The sequence below is a fragment of the Ambystoma mexicanum genome, chromosome 3q (genome assembly GCF_040938575.1).
Source record: "Ambystoma mexicanum isolate Mex_15411 chromosome 3q, UKY_AmexF1_1, whole genome shotgun sequence".
Taxonomy (NCBI): Eukaryota; Metazoa; Chordata; class Amphibia; order Caudata; family Ambystomatidae; genus Ambystoma; species Ambystoma mexicanum.
This window is the reverse complement of record NC_090926.1, coordinates 1131640752-1131664526: the sequence shown is the minus strand read 5'-3', so window position 1 is coordinate 1131664526 and position 23775 is coordinate 1131640752. Positions and strand designations below refer to the sequence as shown.

General features: G+C 44.3%; 1 protein-coding gene across 2 annotated transcripts in view; it reads left to right on the top strand.

The window, feature by feature from the left end:
* Nucleotides 1–23775, top strand: part of LOC138447677 (C-type lectin domain family 4 member G-like) — a 473303-nt gene that overhangs the window by 357478 nt on the left and 92050 nt on the right. For both annotated transcript variants that reach the window (XM_069603941.1, XM_069603940.1), the window contains one exon: nt 15049–15155. In XM_069603941.1, the coding sequence (XP_069460042.1) occupies nt 15049–15155 (107 nt within the window). The remainder of the gene's footprint in view (nt 1–15048; nt 15156–23775) is intronic.

Below are 23775 nucleotides of genomic sequence, written 5' to 3'. Positions count from 1 at the left end.
GAGTGGAAGGGGGAATTGCAGAATTCAAGTAGGAGAGTTGAGGGATGCAGCAATCAAGACAGGGGGAGGAAAGACCATGGATGGTTTTATAGATGAGGTGTAGGAATCTGCAAAGAGCAGTGTTTTGCCTGCTGAGGGATACAGCGTGTTGTTGGCGTGCAGAGATCGGGGAAAATCTTGGCAGGTTGTAGTGGGCAAGCACAGTGAAGCCGAGAACTTTCATAAAAGGAGAGAAGAAGCTGAGGCAGAGACCAGGGCATAGACATGAACTGTAATCAAATTTTGGCTGAGAGGTGGGTGAGTTGGAGCAGATGTCTTTAAGTTGAGAAGGTTAATTTTGGCAGCAGTTGCTTTGATGAACGGTATGCTCTTGTCAAAGAGACCACCCAGTGTACAGTTTGACTGAAGGAAGGAAGCGGAGGGAAGATGAAAGAGTGAGGTCATTGTTGGAGGAAGGGAAGTCGATGAATGCTAGAATCCCAGATGTCCCCCCACCAATATCACTAAAGATGAAGCCTGGTGCACCAGATACCGAAAGCTCTCCTCGACAAAGTATCCACCCAGGGCCATCTTAAGGAATATTGTGGCCTCGGGGCACAGACTCCTTTGGGGCCCCACGCTGAACCAAAGAAATTACGGGATACAAAATCCCTGATCCCCACCCCCACAAATCTCTGTAACCAGTACCTAACAAACTGAGCTATCTTCTGCGCAGTCATGGCACTCAAATTTATCAATATGCATTTCAATTTTCGGTATGCCACATGATCTATATATAACCCACAGAAGGGTGAGAATACTACAGCAATTGTGCTATCATGACTGGACAAACTGTGTGTACTACAGTGAATGCAAAGGTTTTATAGGATTAATTGATACACTCTAAATACTCATCAGCAACAGCCTGGCTGCAGGTTTGGCACCTCAGCAGCACACCATAAAACATGGTATGTGTTATTTTAGTTTTGTTAAACATATGGGCACCAACTGATTTCAATCAGGCAGCCATGTGGGGTCCCTCTCAAGAGTGGGGGCCCGGGGCACGTGCCCCTTTTGCCCTCCCCCACGGAGGCGCTGGCCTGGTTCGCGCTGCTGTGACCTCTTCTAAGGTGAGGCGCAGGGTTCGGAAGACGGACTGGACCGGGCCCCCAAATCTGGCTTGTCTGGCTCGCAGAAGTATCCTTCTGTAGGCGAAAATAGGGGATTAACTGTCTGCGGGGTAATGCAATCGGCCTCCCACTTTCCCCTCTCACCCTCCTTGAAACCCTTCTGTGATTTCTCGTAGCGTCTCACCTTAGGGTCTGGAAGGACGAGCTCTCCATCCTGCTTCTGATGCAGGGGCGCGTTGGTATCCAGTTACTTCACTGGATTTTCGGATTGGTGAGAACCAAACTTGCTTGGCTACCCCGTTAAGTTTTTTGATAAGAGGTTCCCCTTGTGTCCATGCATTAATGTACTAATGCTAGTGTCTTTTTCCCCTTAGGGGCCGGGGTCCGGAAATGCCAGGATGCGGCGCAGACCCGAAATGAAGAGGGAATGAATCAACAGGTAAGTCTTAACATGGAGATTTAGCTTTCCTTATTCCCTTCTCTCTATCACCTTTTGTTCTGGTCTTTTTCTCCCTAGGCGCTGGGGCGTGACTGCAAATCCGGATGATCGCTGCTGAACATGGAGGCGCCCTGTAAAGGTGAGTGGAATGCGGCGCTGCAGCGATCGACGCGATGAGCTTTTAAATTAAAGTCTTCCTTTTCAGGATTGTCGGCGAGATGTCTCCGGGATGCGGATTTAGCAGGTAAGCACTTTTCCTTCTTCTGTTCTCTTCTTCTCTTCCTTTGCAGGTGATCCAGGATGCTGGCAGGCGTGGCAGAAGTCAGGATGCAGGAGCAGACACGGTGAGCGTCCAGCTGCTAGATGCAGAACAACGCGAAGCACGTGTGGCTGTTCGGGTGGGGTTTAAATTTCCAGGTATGTATCCTTCCTCCAATCAGGTATGTATCCTTCCCCGACCACGCCCGGATGGTAAATTAGTCCCACAGGTAAAGTAGTTCCTTTCAGGCCTCAAGGAGGCCGGGATCCTGCAGCATGGTCTGCATCAGGTAAGTGCACCCAAGCACTCCCATAATGAGCCTGGCGCCATAGGCGCCAGGCCTGATGTCTTTTATGAGCCTGGCGCCATAGGCGCCAGGACACTGTCCAAAGGGCCCCTATATAAGACTTACCTGTAGATCCATTCCCTCTTCATTTCTAGGGGACTGGATGTCCGCTTTCGGGGACGCCGGGCTTGAACCTGCACCCCGGGAGCGGGCATCATGACAGCATCCACCCTTCAAGACAAAATTGATGCTAAACGAACTATCATCAGTGCCAACCCTCACCCCCGCCCCCTTCCCAATCCCTCCCCTACTAATCCGGAAAATCCCCTTTTCTACTTCAACTATGTCTCACAAATGGACGTCTCTGATATTCTGAAAAGCTTGAAACCATTGAGATGTAAAGGTGATGACTGCCCAGGAGCTATCATCAAGGACAGTTTTGAAGCCTTGACCCCATTCATCACCTCCTTTATGAACGCTTTGTTCGCAACATGCCAGGCCCCTGCCACTCTTAAGGAATCTTGGGTGCTACCCCTACTAAATAAAACAACCTCAGACCCAGCCATGCCTACCAACTATCAGCCTATAAACACTGTCCCCTTCCTCCTCAAGATCTTAGACAGAGCCACATACCTTCAAATTCAGCATTACCTGGAATCAAACCATATTCTGGGATTGTGACAATCTGGTTTCCGACCAGGGCATGGCACAAAGTCTGCCTACTGGACCTAAAGAATCAGATAGACGAGATCAGAGACATGGGAAAACCAGCCCTACTTCTACTCCTAGCTCTCTCTGTTGCATTTGATCTGGCCGACCACAAAATACTGTGCCAGCACCTCACATCGGTGGCCAACTTCACGCCTCAAGCAACAAGTTGGATCGCCTTCTTCTTAGAAGGCATATCAATGAAAGTCTTAGCGGATAATGCAAGCACTTCTCCAGCTTCTATTTCCTGTGGCATTCCCCAAGGGTCCTGTGTCTCCCCCACCCTGTAAAACCCCTTTTTGTCCTACTACACTCTTTAGGCATTACTTACATGAACTACGCAGACGATAACCAAATTCTCCTTCCACTCACGGCAATCGCAACACTGACTCGGCCGCCCTAAATTAGGTCTACAAAGCTATCCAGGTCTGGGTGGCCACGCACTGTTTGTGTCTGAACGACGACAAGACAGAAATCCTACTTGTGGTATTGCCAGCCTTTTTAAAAAAAACTTGATCATCTGACAGCCTCGTAATCCAAGTCTCAACATCAGTAAAATCACTTGCAGCTTACCTTGATGCCTCCTTCTCTCTCACGTGTCAAGTCAACTCAATCGCCTCCACCGCAGCATGTACCTCCAAACTCATCAACGCATCCGGACCCTTCCGCTCCTCTGACAGCTGTCTATCGATTGGGCAATCATTGGTTCCAGACTGGACTACTGCAACATGGTATTTGCAGGCACTTCTACACGCAACATCCAGAAAATATAAATCATACAAAATAATGCACTGCGCACTGCCCTTAACATACCCAGGCAAGCACACATCTCAGAGGCTAGAAGAAAGGCCCACTGGCTCCCCATAAGAGACCGGATTACCTTTAACACTCTGGTGATCATCCATAAATGCCTCTCCAACTCAGCACCACCCCCCCAACGAGATCACCAAAGCCCAGTCGTCGAGACCTACCAGAACAGCTTACACCCACCGCCTGCTCATTCCCAAATTCAGGCTATCCAGCGTGGAGGGTCCAGCTTCCCAGCGATGTCAGAAGACAGATCCGGAGCTGCATGCACTTTGTCCGCATCCAGTGATCATAACCGTTGCCTTTGTAACATCAATTGTAACAGTGCTATGATGCCTCAGGGCTTAGTGCGCTCTATAAATGTAAAAATAAATGAATAAATACATTGTGAAGTGTTTAGCATCATAAAGCTCACAGCCATCCAGTGGAAGATGGCCAGCTGGAAGCTGATAATGCGTTCTGAAACAGCAGGGGTTAAAGAGGGAAAGAAGAAACAGGGAGTAGAGGGTCACATCGTTAAAGAGGATGTAGTGGATGCCAAGGATGATTTTACCCGGGCAGGAGGTATAAAGAATGAAAAGAAGTGGGCACAGGTCTGATTTTTGGGTGAAATCCACATGAAGGGCTGTGAGAAGGAGGTCTAAGGAGGGGGTGTAAGAATTCAATGAGATGGAAAGGAGAAGTCAGAGAGATAAGAGGTCCACCAGTTGAGTGATGTCCCCTTGAAACAAAGGGTGGAGTGGGTCTGGTTGGAGAGATGGTCCACAATGTCACAATCTGCAGGTAGGTCATTTAGGTCAAGGATGGAGGATTTATGAGAGTGCTAATCAGTGGAAATGTCAGCGGCATGAGTGAGAGCAGTGTGGTTTTAGTGGAAAATGTGCCGCTGAACTTGATTGGAGGGGCTCTATGAGTAGGTGAGTTTTTAGGTAGGCAGGAATTCAAAGAGTGGATGAAGATCACTGATTAAAGTATTTGAGAGTGTTGGGGGGGGGGGCGAGAGACAGACCTAGGAAAAGAGGGGTTATTGTGGGCTGCAGTGAGTTTCTTGATTATCAGGAAGATAGTGACTATTTTGTAGCAGGCAGTAAAGTTGGATGTGAGCAGGGAAAGAGTGAATAGGGAAGAGAGGCAAAGGGGGGTGACCGGATTAAGCTCTTTAGGTGTTTGTGCTGCAAAAAGTCACTAGGAGCACAGGATGAGTTAACGGACATGAGGATGGGTAAGAGTTCAGTTGTGGAGATGTTGAGAGAAGTGGAATAAGCTAATATGGCCGTTAGTGATTAAGAATAAGAGGCAAAGTAGTCAGTCAAGAGTGAGGTATATAAAGAACATATATTTTGTTGGGAAGCATAGGTTAGAGGGTCATGGAAAGTTCATGTGGGTGTGAGCAGAGAGGGTTTGAGGTCAGTGAAGTAAGAGGATTTGTCAGTCAAGAACCATGGAGAGGGCAAGCAGAGAGTGCTTGTGTGCAGTGGGAAGGGCAGGGCAGTGATTCTTGCACCAGTGGCAGATGTGGAGGCACATAATTATTCAGCGTAAGTGGGTGATGGAGTGAGTGAGACCTACCAATGGAGAGAAGACAAGCTACAATGTTATGGCTTCTTGCTCATAAGTGTGTCCGGAAGATTCCAAACCTGTGTTAAAACCATTGTTTCCATTCAAATGCAACATGCTTTAAAGAGGCAAGATTGTTGTATGAGCTATACATTTCTTTCCTAATGCGGGATTGGGGAATAATTTGTTGTGATGATTATGCTGAACTATAGTTCTATTTCTTCAGATTAGGTGCTGTGACTAATCGAGGGAATTCGTCCCTTCTCTCCAAGGTGGTGTCCCCTCTCTGAGGCTAGGGAGGTGAGCCCGCTCTGCAATATCACCATAGGGGTAGAGGCAAGTGGGACCTCACCGGGAGGACTACCATTCCTGTGAGGAGCTCCCTAAACCATTTCACATGATGACATACACGGGACTATGTAATATCCAAAGTAGCGCCAAGCCCCGATAGAGAAAGATATGTTATGCCATTACCAGGAAGAAAACAAAAATCTATCTTTAAATAAAAATCTCCAATCAACTGGGATGAGGAGGGTGAATGAAGCAGAGAGAGAGACACACGTAAGCATGCAGAGGAGGCCACCTGAAAGCTTAAGAGCTGAAAGAGGTTGAGCTGGAGAGAACTGCAGAGCACGCGTGGTTCAGAAGTTCTCTGAACACTGGAAACAAATGCTGGAAGATCAGCATGTGCAGAAAGCAAGAAGCAGAGGCCAGTGGAGTCCAAAGTGTGATGGTGGCATGACCACAAGGATATTGTGGTGTGCAGGCTGGTGAGGCTCGGATGGTCTATGCCGTTTTGATTTTTAATTCACATAAAATGATGCAGATAATTCTGCTTTTGAAAGGGAGGCCTGCTAAGCAGACTCCACTTTAAAAAATGTCCATGCAAAATGATAGTATGCATATGTGCCCTGCTATAAACAGTATACCAACATCCACAGCACCAGCTCTGCTACGGCACAGAGTAGGTTCACTGGTTACCTATGTATCCATGACAGCTGCCGGGACATAAAGTCCTTGCAAGTAGAGGTGGCATTTAACTGCTTGCACCCTTGATCTAAATTGAAATGATTGTGGAGTCTAGACAGTCTGATGACATGTAGATCTGTAAATATAGGCCATGCCTGTTTTGGTTCTGTAAGGGCACTATTCCTTTTCCCAAACCTTCCATATCCTGCATGGAATATACAGTAGGTGTGAGACACAGATCACATGTTACAACAGATCTGCGTGATTTTTCCATCATGTAAAAGTCTGCGACGGAAACGTTTTCATGAGAAATGTATGCACCACAAAAGATTTGTACATTTCCCATGCGAACATACATTTCAAACACCTACATACCTACACCCCCACCCACACCCACAACACACCCATGACACACCCTACTTGCCTTTTGAGACGCGTGGTGTCCCTGCAGCACCGGTTCCCTTTCACTTCCATGATCAGGAACCGGTGCCGCAGGGTCCTTTTTTTCCGTTTTTTTTTTGGGCAGATGCAGGGGTTTCCCCCACAACCCCGCTCACTATACTATAAAGTATAGTGAGCAGGGTGTTGCAGGGGACAACCTGCAGCCCCAAGTTTTTTTATTTATTTATTTTTTACTCGGGTATGCTGCGGGGGTGTCCCCCGCAACCCGCGATCACTATACTACACAGTATAGTTTTTACTAAACTAGCATGCATGACACCAAAGGTTCAAACTTTTGGTGTTCGAACTTTTGGTGGTATGCATTTTGCGGACTTTTTGTAAAGTCAGACCTTTTTTTCGGTCATTTCGTACAGTTCCGTTACAACAAATTGGACCCCTTACAGCAGACTCGCTTTGGCCTATTCCCATGTGGTATAAAATGAGAGAAGCAACCCTTCTTTAATCTGCACCTCTGTGGATACAGTCCAACCCAAAGTCCTCTGCCAGGAAGATGAAGACAGAAGACATACAAAGCAGATGGGAGATCTACTAACCATCCCCCAGGAAGTGTGTGGGTGACTGTCATTGGACCAAGGCCTCACTCTGCTGCACTTGGAGCAGAACACTGTCACTGGAGTTGAAGGAACCCCTGTAGATGCCAGACAAGCACCTTGAAGTGGGAGGGCAACAGAAGGCAGAAGGAGTCACTGTCTTCAAACCCCTGGATTGGAAATACTAGCGACACAGAAGTCCAAGAGCAACTGAACTCCTGTATCGCCACCTCGAACCATCTTTGAGCCACTTCGACTGTGCTCGACACCCTTAGAGTCAACACAAGAGCCAGGGTGTCACTTTGGGATGTCCACAAACGTATCTTCTACTTTGATCCATCTCAATGCCATCTCGCACCAGTGAAGAGCACCAATGCCTTTACTTAAAAGCCTGCTCATCGATGTGGAAGCATCCGACTAGCTGCACCCCTCGATCCAAAGTTATCACTGACTCAGCCCACTGGAATTCTTACTGTCACTCACAGATTCGACCCAGCACAAACATTGTTTCAATCAGACTCGTCCAGTGTCCCTCACCAGTGGGGGCCTATTGTCTTGCATTGATTTGAGCACTGACTCGAACCACACAGACCCCATATTGACGCTGAATCACTGTGGTCATAGAAGCCTGGCTCGATACTGTCAAGCATCCAAAACAGAGAAATATGGTACTGCGAAGAAACCCTGTCATCCTGGTCCACATTTGGGAACATAATGACTTTGAACTCCCCCTTGTCTGCTTTTTTCTTACAAGATACTTTCTTTCCGGTTTGCATTGCACCATATTACTGCATGAGCAACACTGCTAATCTACCCAGAGTGCTCTTCGACAACAGTCTCGACTCTTGAGTTTCTTTACAGTGTTTTCCTATTCGTTTGATTGCATTGTATGGTTCACTTATAAGTCTATATTTTAATCGAACATTGAGTGCACCTTCCTTTATTTTGGACTATAGTACTTAGGTTTTTTGCGTTGCTACTGTTATCTGCTCACACAGTCTCTGAATATATAGTGGGCTCTCGACCTGCAATACCAAAAGAGGTGAAGGAGGCATGTGGTTTTATCTTTATGATTGCAATCACTGCTGGTTTATTAGAAGTGTGGGTCTGAGCAGGTGGTTTAGACACTGCGCATCCCTGTACTCCTGCAGAGCAGTAGCTATTACGTCACAGTATTACATTCAAGTGTAAAGTATTTTATGTATGTTGTTTATGGATTGTGAATATTATCTACTTGCATCAAAATGGCCAGACAAATCGAAAAGCCAACACCAGGCAAGCTACTTATAGCTGATAAGGGGTAATGCAAGTGGTCATAATTAGGGTCCCTTGTGTTATGACTAAGCCCCTTCAAAATACTTTCTCCATGCTGGCAGCACCACTGCAGCAGCTTTTGGTCTCACATGAGTACTTCACTACTCTGGAGCCCTTCCAAGACCCCAGCGTAAAACCTTGCGCTGCTGCCCATTCCTACACCACGCCCAAACCAGTGGAAGCTCAGGGGGTGGCACCCTATCCTCCTGTGACACTAGCGGCTCAGGAGACAAATATGGAGCCCCAGCATCTGGCACAAGCCTAATGTGCAAGCGACAACCCCGATGGAGAGATAGGGAGATGGGATTCAACTGATTCCTCAGGTCAGTTCCACCACGAAAGGCAGAGGATCAAGAAAGACCCACTTTGAATAGAGACCAGTCGAGACCCTGACCATTCCCCAAGTGGGGGCGTTGAGAGAGACATTACTAAATTGAGTTTCACTTCTTTTCTTATTTATATACTCTACATTGATGCAAATGTGTGTAATTTCCTAATAAAATCCTGTAACTTCATGTTTTGTGCCTTTGTGGATACCCCAAAGCTTCCTGACAGAAGGCACTGACCATACAGTCTGTCTCCAGACAAGCCAATAACACCCCACTGCCCAGGATCTCTGGGGAGTGTGTTCTAGCCCCTCCTTCCTGGCTCCCATGAAGGGGAACGGGCAGGGCCTCCCACTTGTGCATTTCTGGCTCTTAGGTTGCTATCAAACGAGCACACCATCACAAACAGGCCAATTCTTCTATATGTGACCTGACCCCCCATTCACGGTGCCACCCTAGGCAAGCACCTAGTTTGCCTAGAGCGACCACAGGCCCTGCCTCCTACCTATTAAAGGGTATGTCACTGCAATTTAATTCACAACCACCATGGGATCATATTGTGTCCTTGCAAAAGGGCAGCATGATCGACTATGCTCCATTGTAATGTAGCACTGTGATTGGGTTAGATGATATGATATGATATGACATTTGTAACGCGCCTATACACAAGTGTTTCAAGATGCTAATACATGGCTGCTTTTCATAGTTAAGACTTGTGGGTTGTGCTCAGACTCATGTTGAGCATTTCAGCATTTCATTCATTCTGCAGTCCATTTACCAAGCAAAATATTCATTGCAAATGCGGGTGGGATTCCAGGATTGGCATCCTCATCCTCGTCCTAGGCTAATGGGAGTTTTGACCCTGCCGATTCCTTTACTCAAACGTTTGAGTGACCATGCCCCTACCTGGGTGCCGAATTTGTTGGGGCTAAGAAAAGGGTTTTTTTTCCTGTGGGTCTGGCTTGGAAGTTTTGAGCACAGGATGTAATGTCCCATGCCCAAATAGGGGCATTTTGTTATGTACGCTTTATGGCATGAAAAGAAGAAAGAGTTAGAATTCCCCTCCATCATCCTCATTGAGTGAGCATCTCCTTGCAATGTGCTCCTAACTTGCCCTTGAGTGACTACAGCTTATCCATTACTAGGAGGCGATCAGGGTGGTAGAGTGCTGGGGCGTTGCATAGTCATCACACGTATATCTGATCTCTCTCGCTTCAATGGTTGTCTTTTTCCTGGACTGAAACCGTCAAGCTCACCAACACATTGAAAAGCCGCACAACAAGACCATCCTTAGGCTCCCCCAGAAACCCTTCTTCACTGATGAGCTTAATGTCATGCTCCCCACATTCAATGGCGCATTAACCTGATACATGCCAATGTCAAACTCACCCATGACATTCTGACAATTGTCTCTTAACTGCTCATCCTGTTATTTCTCTGGTTAGACTTTAAGTTCTGTATTCATCTGACTGACCAGTATCAACGTTTACCTGTGTCGTTGCTGGCATTCATTTTTTGGTCATAAGGAAAGTTGGCTTTTCTAAAGGTGGAGCACCTTCCCAAGTATATTTCCAGCCACACACAGTCCACATGAGATGCTCAGAACCCTTTCTTGACCAGTCAACCTTATGGTTGTCTGCTATGGGCTCAAACAGCATAGACTGTGGTCGACATCACTTTTGCAGTAAGAAACCAGGAAACAAGAGGACAAAAGAAAATTAGAAGGCAGTGTCCTGGGAACACCATAGGATCCTGCCCAGCTCTGCTGCATGTTTCCATGGTGATGATAGAATTGCAGCTGTTCACCCTCTCCTCTGGGTGATCTAATCCATAACAGTACAGGAATCCTCTCCAAATAGGTTTCCATGCAAAAACACTGAATTGTGGCCCTTGTTTTCATCCCATAGGAGAATGTAGCCATTCAATCCTAGATTATTATTTTCTCTACAACATATGACATTGTTTCATTTCCGTCCTTCTAGTGTTCCTCACTGCAACGTATGCATGTTCAACATTGTGTAGCAAGAGATCGCAAGAGACCTTTGCAGAGGTTAGGAGGCAGGGACTGCCAGGAAACAGCTGTTGGGTGCATGATACATTGAGAGAGTCTCAGAGATGTATCCCTTGAGAAAAGAGACTTTTTACTAATATAGAGATTATGGATGTCAAAACAGTTACAGCACGGGGGTTCATTGCTTCTGCAAATATGGTATTGCCTTATACCCGGGGTGGGCAACTTGCGGCCCACCAGATATTATGACCGACGACTCCGTATCATTAACTATAGCTGATGGGATTTGTCAAGCACAATATCTGGGGGATCGCAGGTTGCCCAATGCTGCTATGAAATCATGTGTGTATCGCATGGCTATGTTCTCCAAATAGAACTTATGACACTCATCCACTCATAATTGTATGGTTGGGTGAGTGACAGAGAATGGGAAGATGTTGTATTTAGAGGGCATCTGGTTAGCGCTGGTGTCCCTGAGAAAGGTGTCTCGAAGGTTACCTGGCCACCCTCTGTTCTCGGGGCCAGGCCCCCCCCCCCCTGCAAGTTGCACACCTGCACTGCCTCCCTGGCAATCCCCGCACTTGGAGACTGGTTTCTGTACCCGTACAGTCCCCTACCAGCACTTGACACCTGATGTCTGCACTTACCCTTGCACTTGCCTCCAGCTGGCCGCACTTTTACTTATTGCTTTTATTCTATTTATCCCATGTACTGTCCCCTCCACCTTACCCCCTCCCACACTTTTCACCTTCCCCCTTCCCCTGAATTTGCGCGATCTGAATGACACCTGGCCTAGTAGGAATGCTGTCTCTGTCCTCCCTCTGTTCCCCCTTCCTTGCCTGGTCGCCCCTCGAAACACTTGTGTATAGGCGCGTTATAAATGCCATATCATATCATTGTTAAGCACACTCAATGTCTGTGTACCATCAGCATTCTCTGTGTACTCTGCACCTGTGACCCAGAGTGACCCAGAGAACCCTGAATTCATTCTTGCAGGTGCCAATGGCTAATGATGGTCTCCACGCCTTTGAAAGGTTGGTTGCCAATTTAGAAAGGAAAGTAGTGTGACAGGGCCGCTGATCCAACCCTGTCAGGGTAGGCAGGGAAACTTGCAATGAACACACCTGCAGGTGCCTGAGTGCATGCTGGAAGACCCCCTTCCAGCCCCTCCTCCAGCAGTGATGGCAACCGCTGGACACCAATTGGCCTATCGCAGCTCCAACAGCCCACGGGACACTGAGCAGGAAAGCAGCGCATGCACCTCTTGGATGGAGAAGGCTGCACCAGGACAAATGCAGTGGAGGGGGCTGGGCCAACCACTGAAGGAACGCCGGCAGAGGTGTAGTGCGGATCCCGGAGAAGGAAACGGTTCCAGCTGGGGTTGCCAGCAGCTGGAGCCTGAGCACAACAAACATAACCCAAAACACCACCAGGGATTCTCTGTATTAAACAGAGACCCCACTAAACTAACGGGGAGTGATCAAATACAAAATAGCCCTGCAAGCAAGCGCTTACAAAAGGAGGATAAATTCATGAGCTTTGAGGGGGTCAGCTCACTATGGGACATGGTAGGGGCTAACCTTTTAACATATGCTAAACTAGCAGCAAATAGCATAAGAAGTGGGCATTAAAGCCAATAAAGAAATTTAAAACCAAAAAAACTAAATGCAAATATTCAAATCTAAAAAGAAATGTAATTCAAAATAGGTCAATACAGGTTCCAAACCCTTAGTTCATTTGAAGAAAATCTGTTCGGTTTCTAAACTCCAAACCTATTGAGTTACTACTCTGTAAATGTCTGTTTTGTAAACTGTACAAAACCCTGCCCAGCCTGTATATTTCCAGTTTCATTTGGTTTTGCTGATTCTATCCAGTTTTTTTACAGCATGCCCAACCCTCCTTGTTGTGCTTGTCTCCTTTCTAAACCTTATGCGATGGTGATGTCCAAAGTACCAAGGGGTGGGTGGATATGCAACGTGATGAGAATGCAGGGTAGCCCGGCTAGAAGTGGAAGCAGGGTGAGGGCGGGGAGCTACCACTGATCCAACTTATAAATATAGAACCTCAATTTAAGTGCATCCTTCAACCCCTTGACGTGCATCATAACAAAAACAATGATTCTTATGAATTAATGAGTATCTGTTCCAAAAACAGTGCAATCCATATATTGAGTTTCTTTCAACCTATTTCAAAACCAATAATTTGACTCCAGATGTGTGAAACTGCTGATGTAGTTCTAAGTCTGGGGTGATAGTGACATCTAAGGAGCAAGAGCAGTAGTGTCACTCATCATATGTTTTATTGACTTGCAGAGCATGCGAAAAATTGACGGGAAGGCTCCCAGCTGCTCAGCCATTTTTGGATGCTGCCAGAGCTGAGTCTGGCGAGCCCTTGTTCATGTTGACAAATTCATATCTTAATTTTTCTGGCCCCTCAAATGCATAAAAGTAAATTAATGACTGCCCTTCCCCTGGAAAGAGGGACCACAAAGTAAAGGGCATTTTGGAGTGAAGTCTCATTGCTGGGTTGTATACCATACTGACCAATTCGTGTCCTGGTGCTTCTGTTTTGATGTACCTCTGGCGAAATCTCTAATTTCTCCCTTTGCCAACAGCTCATGCGTATTGATGGCTTTTCTGCTTCTGTGATTCAAATATTGGACCGCAACATGTTCTTTCTGCTTTTACAGCAAGAGACTGGCCCTAAACACACTTCCTCCTCATCCCACTCCTTTTCTCTGCATTATTTTGTCCATACAGTTTCATCCCCTTACCCCGAACAGCACCACGTTCCTTCACCCTCTGCAGCTTTTTGGCTTTTGTAATAGGTATTTGTATTTGTATTTATTTTGTTTATATAGCGCTTTACTCCAAAGCGCTGAACATTTTAACAACTTGATACATATAACAATATAACGGTAGAAGCAAATTACAATTATGAATCAGTCCAACAAAACAGTAAGAAGAGCAATTAAACTGAAGGGAATAGGGAGAGTAGTGCAGTAGGACTGTGAGGGAGGGGGCGGGGTGAGGAGGAGAAGGAGGAGGGAAAATGGAAGGGGAAAGGGTGAGAGTGGGGTGGGGGGGGGGAGAGAGATGATCAAGGGGAAAAAGATAAAGGAAGGAGGGGAAGCAAGCAGGGGGAAGGGATTTCAAGGCGGGGAATGGAGAAGGAGAGATTTAAGGGAAGTGCGGAATGAGGAGAAGGCAGGATTAGAGCGGTTTGAGAGAGGTAAGGAGTTCCAGTGAAGGGGGGCTAGGAGCTGGAAGGAGCGGAAACGAGAGGGGCCACAAGGGGATGGAAGAACAGTGAGAAGGAAGTGGTCAGCAGAACGAAGAGAGAGGAAGGGAGTGTAGAAAGAGAGGAGGGAGGAGAGATAAGGGGGAGCAAGACCATGGAGAGATTTAAAGACTAGGCAGAGAAAGGGAAATTTAAGTTGGGAGTGAAAAGGAAGCCAGCCAAGGGAGGAAAGGGAAGCAGAGAGGGAATTAAGGAGACAGAGGGTATGGATGGCGGAATGGTAGATAGATTTGAGGGCGGCGAGATGATAAGTAAGTAGTCCAAAGAGTAAGGAGGAGCAGTAGAAGAGGCGAGAGAAGATAAGGGAGGAGATCAAAGGTTTAGTAGCATGGAAAATGAGAGAGGGGCGGACTTTGCGAATATTGAAGAGGTGCTAGCGACAGGCACGAGAAGTGAGAGAGATATGGTGGTAGAAAGAGAGAGAGGAGTCAAAGTGAATGCCTAGGTTGCGAGCTTGGGCAGAGATAGGGAGATTAGTAGGAGGACAGTGAATGAAAGGTGAAGGAGAGGGAGGGGGAAGAGAGTTGGAGGGGAAGAATACGACTCCAGTTTTGTCAGTGTTGAGGGAGAGAAAGCGGTAAGACATCCAGTTCTTTATGGCAGTAAGACAGGAAGAGAGTTTCAGGTGGAGGTCGGTAGAGAAGGAAGAGAAGGAAAGGAAGAGCTGAGTATCGTCAGCATAGAAATGGTGGGAAATGCCGAACGAGGAGATAACAGGGGCAAGGAGGGAGGTGTAGAGTGAGAAAAGGAAAGGGCCAAGAACCGAACCTTGGGGTACGCCGTACTCCAGAGGCTGGGTTGGAGAGGACCGGCCTCCCCAGGAATCAGTAAAAGAGCAGGAGGAGAGGTAAGAGGTTAGCCAGTTAAGAACAGAGCCTTTGAATCCAAAGGAAGAAAGAGTGTTGAGAAGAAGGTAATAGGTGGGTTCTAATTTGCTGGCTTTAACCCTGAACTAATATTTCTGTTTCCAGACTTTCCTGAATGCAAAGTTCAAATCCCAGCAGTACTGGATCGGCCTCAGCGACATGAAAAAGGAGGGCGAATGGGTCTGGGTTGATGGCACCACCCCACTCTTTTTGTGAGTTCTCATTCCTCTTATTTCACAATTAATTATAAAAGCAATGATTGATTTATGTTCTTCCGAACCTAAAGCTAAACAAAAAACAAGCCCATCATTCTGCACTCTTCAATTCTTAATTCCAAATATTGTAATACTATTAGTTTAAATCACTTGTCCTAATGCCTTGAACCATTCCAACACTCCTCCTTGCGATGGTCTGATTTCTGCCATTTGAATATTCTTGGATTCCGAATAAGTTGTCAAAATGCAGCACTACGCTCAGACCCACATCACTGTCTGAAGACTTTTTGAGAGGGCAAAGGAGGTGTAGTAGACATATATGAAGAAAAAGGGAAAATAATAGTGTGTGAACTTGGCCCCTGTTCATCAGAGTGCTGTACAAAACAAACATGTATACAAATATCATTCAACCAAGTTTACAGACAATAGACATAAAAATTGTTACAAACCTAAACCAACTTCCGAGAACTAATATAAAATCACATCATATCCTAAAAAGAAAATCTTTTTCTGGAACAACACGAAAACCATATAAATATGTGCTCAATTTTATAAAACCTCTAAATCCCTAATAAGCCACTTTCCCAGGCACTAACACATTTCCGAAATATTAAAAAGTCAAACGTAGCTCTTTCGACAGAGTTTTCCATAGTTTTACAGTGCCTCAATGACCGGTTCATTGAAAAAGAGACATTAAAACATAACACTTCAAGGTATACAGATTCTCGACTACGTAGTCCTCTTGAATATTCCAGAGCCTTAAAATAGAGAGATGTGTGCTCCACACTTTATCTTGAATGTAATCCTCTGATCAATGGGTAACCAATGCAAATCCTTGAAGATTGGTTAAATATGGTAAAAAAGTCTTTGCTCCATAGAGCAATCTTACACCATTAAAAACAGATATTAAAGGGGCAAGTGATGATTTAGGTAACTCCATGAGCAAAGAATTCCCAAAATATATTTGTGAGAGGACCAGTGCTTGGATTAATGTGCAAAAGTGAGAGATCGTCACACACGGTTTACTGCTCTCAAATTACGTAGATGTAAATGTGCAGCTTTCAGCTGAAAGTTTATCTGAAGAATCAGAGAAAGTTGAGAATCTATCATAAAGCAATACAACTATATCGCAAATCGAACCTAGAGATAATGATCCTGTGAGGGTTAGATATATGAATATGTGTTGTACTAATGGCTTATCATGGAAGCGTGTTGTGTATTTTTTTGGAAGTGAATCCAAAGGCAAATAGAGACAACAGATTGTTTGTGGTTGCTCATTAGCACTACAAAGTCTTTAATAATTTCCCTTAAAAAAAATATTCCCCGGGACTACCAGGGGTCATACTCATTAGCCAAGGAATAATCCTGATTCCTTCAAATTTAATGAATAACATATTATTTTGCACCAGGAAGTTTGGCTCAGAGAACTCTCCTACTTGGTTGGCTATATCACGTTCTTGCAAACGGCCCTCAAGGGGCCCAAAGGCAGATCTTTTGGAGGCCTTCTTGTGGCCCTGAAGGATAATAATTTAAGGGTCTCCTGTAGTGTATACTCTGAGCACTTTCTGGTCTGTTGACAATAAAATTCACAGTTAAAAGTGTCCCTGGTTGGTCTGGCTAGACAACCTTTCAATAATAAACGTGCATTGGAATCCTGTTTCCTCGGCAAGCAGGCATTTGCTCGACAGGCTAAGGGATATTTTATCTGATTGGCATGTGTCTTATAACTCGGACAAATGTGTTGATTGCAGGGGACATGAATTTTGCACGCACTGATGGGTTGACCCAACATACACATTTATTTTGTTTGGGAAAAGCAATAGCTATCTTCAATTGATCGCAAGGCTAGGCTGACCCATTTAATGAATAGTGACATTTGGTTAAATATAATGGAAACATCTGTGGGGACATTCCACTAAATCCTCTCGGGGGGGGGGTCAAGGAAAAACTCCTCAATTATCGATTGGGTTTTTTCATCTAACTTTCATTTATTCAAAGATGTTCTTATTTTGATATTGTTGACACAAACGTTAGTGATCAAAATGCTCTTGTTTGCATTTTTTCACTACAAATGTTGGCTTAGAACATTTCGAGGGCCTACCTCCTCACAATAAACAATGCTGGAAACCGCCTAACCTGGAATTCCAACAATGTAACCACAAAGTGTCCACTCTTTATGAAGCTACATCGAATGGTCAAAAATCACTTCTAGTTTCTCCCTCAAAATTGACCAATACATTCCACGCTCTAAGGCAAGATATAGCCTGGGGCAATTTGGCTAAACAACTTTCTTCTGTTCCAGTTCATACTAACATTTTTTATAACAAAATACAAACAAAGAAACAGGAATAAAGACGCAAACTATGTAAGTTGGGTAAATCGACTTCTGCTTTAGATAAAGTACTTCAAAAGACATTAAAGCAGGATTATAGGAATTAGATGAAGGCCACACATGCATTATGTGGAAGAGGAATAGTGAAAACATGCTCCATATTGATTTTTAAAACTAAACCCATACTCTTTGGAGCATTATTAATGGCAAGCAAATAACTCAACCCTACCTCCAACTAAATCCAATATTTGAATTCAGTTATATCGCTTATTATAGTGAACGTTATGCCAGGAAGAAATAACTTCTAATTATTACCCATGATTGCATCTCCAATTAACAAGGTCAAAAGATCTAGAGCAGTGGGCCCTGATGCCCTCTCTAATGCTATGCTGAAAAGAAACCAACCCTTATGGGCTAATATTTTGGGTAGATTATTTAATAGAATTCTGGTATCCAGAGAAATTCCATCATTTTGCAGGGCTGCATTTTTGGTCCCTATTTTTAGGAATGGAGATTGTGTGCAGCACTCAAACTATCGCTCTATCAAGCTATTAGATGTTAGTAATAAGATCTTTTCCTTGTTTAAAGTTAATTAAAACAGGCTTGGGATTCTACTTTGATTAAGGTGGCTATGCGCCAATCGGGATTTGCAACCTGCCAAATGGGATAATCCTGTACATATTGCAAGCTTGGAATAAGTAAAATCCTCGCTACATTGCCTCTATCGACTTGTCAAGAGCTTTTGATAGCGTTAATAGGACCAGCCTGAGGCAGACATTATATGCCGAGGAGTCTACCTGAATTTTTGCTGGAGATACTAATTCATCTCCACTCAAATTCTTTTTTTTACAAATTAGATTGGACGGTAAGGGTCTTATATCTTCAAAATATTCGTGACCTATGAAGGCCTGAGACAGGGGTGCATTCTACCTCCTCCCCTTTTTAATATTTACATCTCAGATCTGGACGATATGTTGAGCAAGGTAAACCCCTATCCCGAAATTGGGTTTAATGGAACTTCGGTGCTTGTCCTATGCAGATAACTGGACTCTTTTGGGCCAAATACAGTCCTTAATAAGGTATGCAATTGGGCTATTGTCCTTCAAAGCATGGATTAATTGGAGACGACTAACTGTATTTCTGTATGTTTTGTTTACTTACGTTACTTCTGGAGAATAATATGCATAATGCATTCTACTGTTGGGTTGGTACCTGTTATAACATACTGTGGGAATTGAATGTAACTCGTGAACCATGGATTAATAATCTGCTGGGGGTAAGATTGACTGGTGCACTACGAGAGCTACTATTGCTAACTTTAAGTTATTCCAGCAGTTGAATAGCGAGGAAAAAAAAGACGGGTTGTTCAATCTACCTATTAAACTACCATCTAGGATACTAAGTAACTATTTTATGCGGCTATGTTTTATTTAACCTCTTCTTAACTAATGAAATCACAGGGCCTAGGGGAAAATTTAACAATGAACACAGTGTATGTAGCTTTTGTAAAACCGCTAATAAGAGCAAGACCTTGGAGCACGTGTTTATTGGTTGTCATTAATTCCAAGATCTAAGCGTATTTTTTCACGCGTCTTGTTCACAACGTAACATCCCTAAACTCTGTGGATTTTTGGATACAAATATTGGGAGGTCATCAAATCTCTTTAATAAGAGCTGCTATTAATTATATTATTATTCTTATGTCTATTTTGTAGGCTTACAAATTTTAATACTTGAATTCCCTTGTAACTTACTTTGTTTAACTTTATGACAAAAAAAACTATTGTGGAAGTTAGTTATTATTGCTTCATTTTATATCAGTATTCATGTGTTAATTATCTGTAGAATGTTGCTATGTGGATTAGAGCATACAGTAAAATTGTGCGAAGGTTATGGGCCATGCTCTTTTCACATAATTGGTTAAACGGATACAGAGGACATGGCCAAAGGCTGTGGCCACTGGCCAGTTGGCTTTGGGGTGTGGGATCTAGGCAAGGGGCTAGGGGTCTAGGAAATAGGCAAGGGCCAGTGCCCATGGCTGAAGGCCAGTTGGACACAGTCTTTCTGCATTATTTCTACTTGTATAGACCTATTAGGCGAGTAAGAAAAAGACAGGTTATCATTTGGAGACAAAGCATGGTGAGAGCAGTGATAAAATGACACAACAAGAGAGAAATTACACACAATCAAAGTAAAACATTAGAAAAGAGACAGGACTTAGAGGTGCGCGAATATAGGTACAACATACTGTGGGATGTATTTACCCATGCATCCGAGCCCTACCTCAAAACTGTGCAGTACTGACATGGAAAACCTCATGATGGCCAGAGCTTCCCAGAAAATGCACAGGGAAATGCATGAAGAATAGGCTGCCACTCATTTTTGCCGATGTTATGGGCACAGAAGGACACTGCCTAAAACCACCATTGGACTACCCACACAGTAGTCTGAAACCATTGGGAGTGGCAATGCTGATTGCCAAAAGCAAACCCATAACTGTTGGGAATTCATTTTCTTAAATCCCAAAAATGGGTGCAGTACCAGTACTCACCACTATCCAAAAGCCGGCGTTTTAAAACCACCCTGTGTTTCTCTGAAGGCAAGCCAAAGTGTCTATTTTAAACATTGCAACACATCTAAAAACTCACTGGACACCAGCAGACATTTGGTAGAATGGAGTGTTGTGTGCCTACAAAATCTGGGAAATGAAGAGCCCAGAAAAATGCTTATAACAAGACTGGCTGCGCTGTGGATTTCAGCAGTTTAAGTTGCATTGGACTGAAAGACACTACAAATCTAAATGTTTAAATTGACTGAGTGACCTACTTTTGAGTGTCACATAGGTTGCAATTGTTTAAATGTCATAGTTTTAAACTTAGAATCAGCCTTCTAGCTGCATATGTGAAAATGTTTAGTTTTATTTGAATGCAGGAACTGGGGAACAAAAAGTGACATTTTATCTGAAACCTGGCTTAAGGAACTGAATTCTGCCTGACAGCTACCCCCATCAGGAGTGAAACTTGAGTCACCACTGTGTTCCCAGGCCAACCTTCCTTTTGCTGCCCACACTAAGGATATGCCATCTATCTGATAATTGAATTACCTGTGCGCTGCAGGAGAGTGAACAAAGCCCTCTTCACTCAGGCAAAGGTTTTTATTACCGCAGTCGTAAAATGTAGCTTCCTCTTGGCAGGAGCTGGGAGGGGCACTGCCTGTGAGAGCAAGCTGGCTTGGCAGAACTGGAAAAAAACAGAAATTCAACCTTGTGCTGAGGGTAAACCACACCCCTTTGGAGCCAGAACATAACTTTAAAAAGATGAATAACTCATAGAGCGGACATGTGAAAATTTTATAAATGATACCATAATTCTTGTGATTTTTCTGCCCACATTTTAAGAGGTTTTTCGACCCGGTGGCATGTTCAGGGGGGTTTTAGCGGAAAAGTGGATATTACTCTAAATGTATGCATGTTAAAAATCTGAAACTTCATCAGTTAATGTCCCTACTCCCTGCACACATGTATGTAAAGTTGGGTCAATGTCAGAAAGTGAAAAATCAGTTAAAAAGTCAATTATCTGCCATTTCTGAATGCAAGCTCTTAGAAACAGCAGATTTGGACAGAGACATGGCTAAATTCAGCCACACCATGTATATGTAATTTCAAGCAACTGTGTAACTGTGAAATATGTCTTTTATTATCAAATATAGAATATGTGCAATCTGACAGAGGAGTGTCCTATCTGCAAGCCATAAAATGACATCCCTCTGACTCACAGTTCATTCCCCAATCAAATAAGAAATGGAAGTTTGACCAATTAGAAGCTGAGAGAGAGGTAGGGTCAGTGATGCTAGAACACACCCACATTCTAAACACATAAAAGCAGACAGACAGGACAGATAGGGACCTTCAATTCCATTTGCTGCAACGCACTCTGCCGGACCATACAACATCCAGAGATCCAGACTTCAAATTCATCAAACCTCCAGAGAGCCAAACTAGAGACTTCAATCTATCCAGAACTAAAAGACCAGACCAGAGAGAAAGCAGTGCTGTACCCAGAGAGACCCAGACCAGCAGAGAGAGCTGACCCAGATCACTGTGAAGTGCAGAGGCCAGACCAGACCAGACCAGAGTCCAGTCTAAAACCCTGACCAGATCCGTGATGAGGCCCATTTCACTCAAGAATATAGTGTGAGTACCTAGAAAACTGTGCAGATCCAATCTCCTAGTTAAAATAATATAATTCAACCTATTTAATCTAAGTAGAACTGCCTCCTAACTGTCACCTGTCATTTGTAAAGCTGCACTTGTCTTTTTGAACTTTAAAATTTCAAATCTGAAAAACGACCTTCACAAAATCGCTCATATCTCCGCAACCGTTTGTGCTAGAGACTTGCAATAACTTTCATTTTGAAGCTGAGATCCTAGGCTTTCCTAGGACCCCAAAACGATAGAGATAGTCCTTGTGATTCCTCTGTAATAGCGCTCGGCGCATCCGCGAATTTTACAGCGATTTGCAAATTTCTTCACATGTAAAAACTGCTGCTGCTTGCCTTCCATTTGCCAGAAATTCGTTTAACCTGCTAACTATCCCTGCCCCATTGCTAGTGTGAGCCTGGACTAATATTAACTAGATACCACTCACCCTGAACCTCTGAAAGGGAATTAAAAAGCATTTCCAGCATATTTCTCATCCATTGCTAGCACATATCAAAGCATTTGGGCCTGTGTTTTCAAACTCCTATCTGTGTTTTCAAACTTCTGTTGTCTAAGCTTGGGGGGGATTGAACTGATTACATTGATTGCATTTCTGAGAACTGCGTGCTTCCTTCCATTTCCTTGCATTGCATCAAGGGGGGAAGGGGATTGCCAGAGAAAAGTGATTACATTGTTTTGTTGAAATCATATTGAGTATTTCTATACTGCATTTCATTCATTCAACCTTGCATCCATTTGAACTCTATAAAGCATTTTGTACCACCTTCTTCTTTTGTTCCTATTCACCTGTGTGCTACCTTATCCATTTCATGTCAACTCCTTATTGATTATAGAGAAGCGTGTTAGTGCCAGATTCTCCGTTGCTGATCTTTATCATATCAGATTAAGTGTGCTAGTCAATTATTAATTTATTATAAAGTGTGATATATATATATATTTTAATTTATCAAATAAACCTTTTAACTTGCAAAACAGAACTACTTCTTGGCTCAGTGGGGTCAGGGGGATTCCAAGAGAGGGGTGTTATATAGGGGTAGTCATCCAGAACGCATGAACTGGACCTAAAGATATATCAATAAGGGTTTTCATTCAGTATTATAGACTAGGCGTTGACTTAGCTGTAGTGTTGAATTGAATCCTCTTACAAATTGGGGGCTCGAGCCGAGACGTTGGGTTAGATTTACCACTTGTGCAGCTTAATACAGTGTGCTAACTGACGGGATACATACATCCGGTCGGATCACCACGCTGCATTACGCTGTGAAGCATTCCTCAAAAGGGACACTCCAAGAAAAGTTCTGTTCTGCAAAAATAAAATACAAACTTCTGTAAGTCAGGACAGAGACCAATCTCTAGAATGACGACCTTAGTAGACATGAAAATAGCCAGAGAGCACCTCTTGCATAAGCTATTTGTGAGAGGTGAATGGACCGAACAGGGCCAGGATGCCTGGTTGCAGGCCATCACGCGACAGGTCACTGAAACAGGGTCAGATATATATAGAGATCAGGGTCCCTTACATGTGGCCCTGAGTGAACTATATATGGCTCCTAAAGCCAAAGAGGAACACAATAAGATTGCCAGGATAGCAGCATACCTGTACCTATATATGGGAGACATGCAGGATAGATGTGCTGAAAGCCAAAATCTGGCAAATAGGCAACAGATGGTGTTAGAGAAGGTCCAATCTGACCGGGTCTCTTCTGAGCAGAGGCTGCAGAGGAGCTAGGAGTCAGAAAATGACAGCAGACTGTACATCACTAAAATAAAGGAGGATATGGATGTGCTGCAAAAGGAAAAGTCAGAACAGGATACCAGATTTCTGGCCTTGCAGAAGGAATACCAAGAAGGTTTGGACTCCCTACTGCAAAACCAGAAAAAGCTGGAGCAACAACTGGACTTCAACAGGGTATGTGCTGAGCAGGTAGTCACCCTGCAAGGCCACCTAGATAGAGTGAAGGCAGAGAGCAACAAACTAATTCTGAAAGACCTGGATACCCAGGCAGAGTTTGATCAGGAGCGCCAGAATGCTGGTGCCTTCCAAAGGCAAAGGGACGACCTGGCGG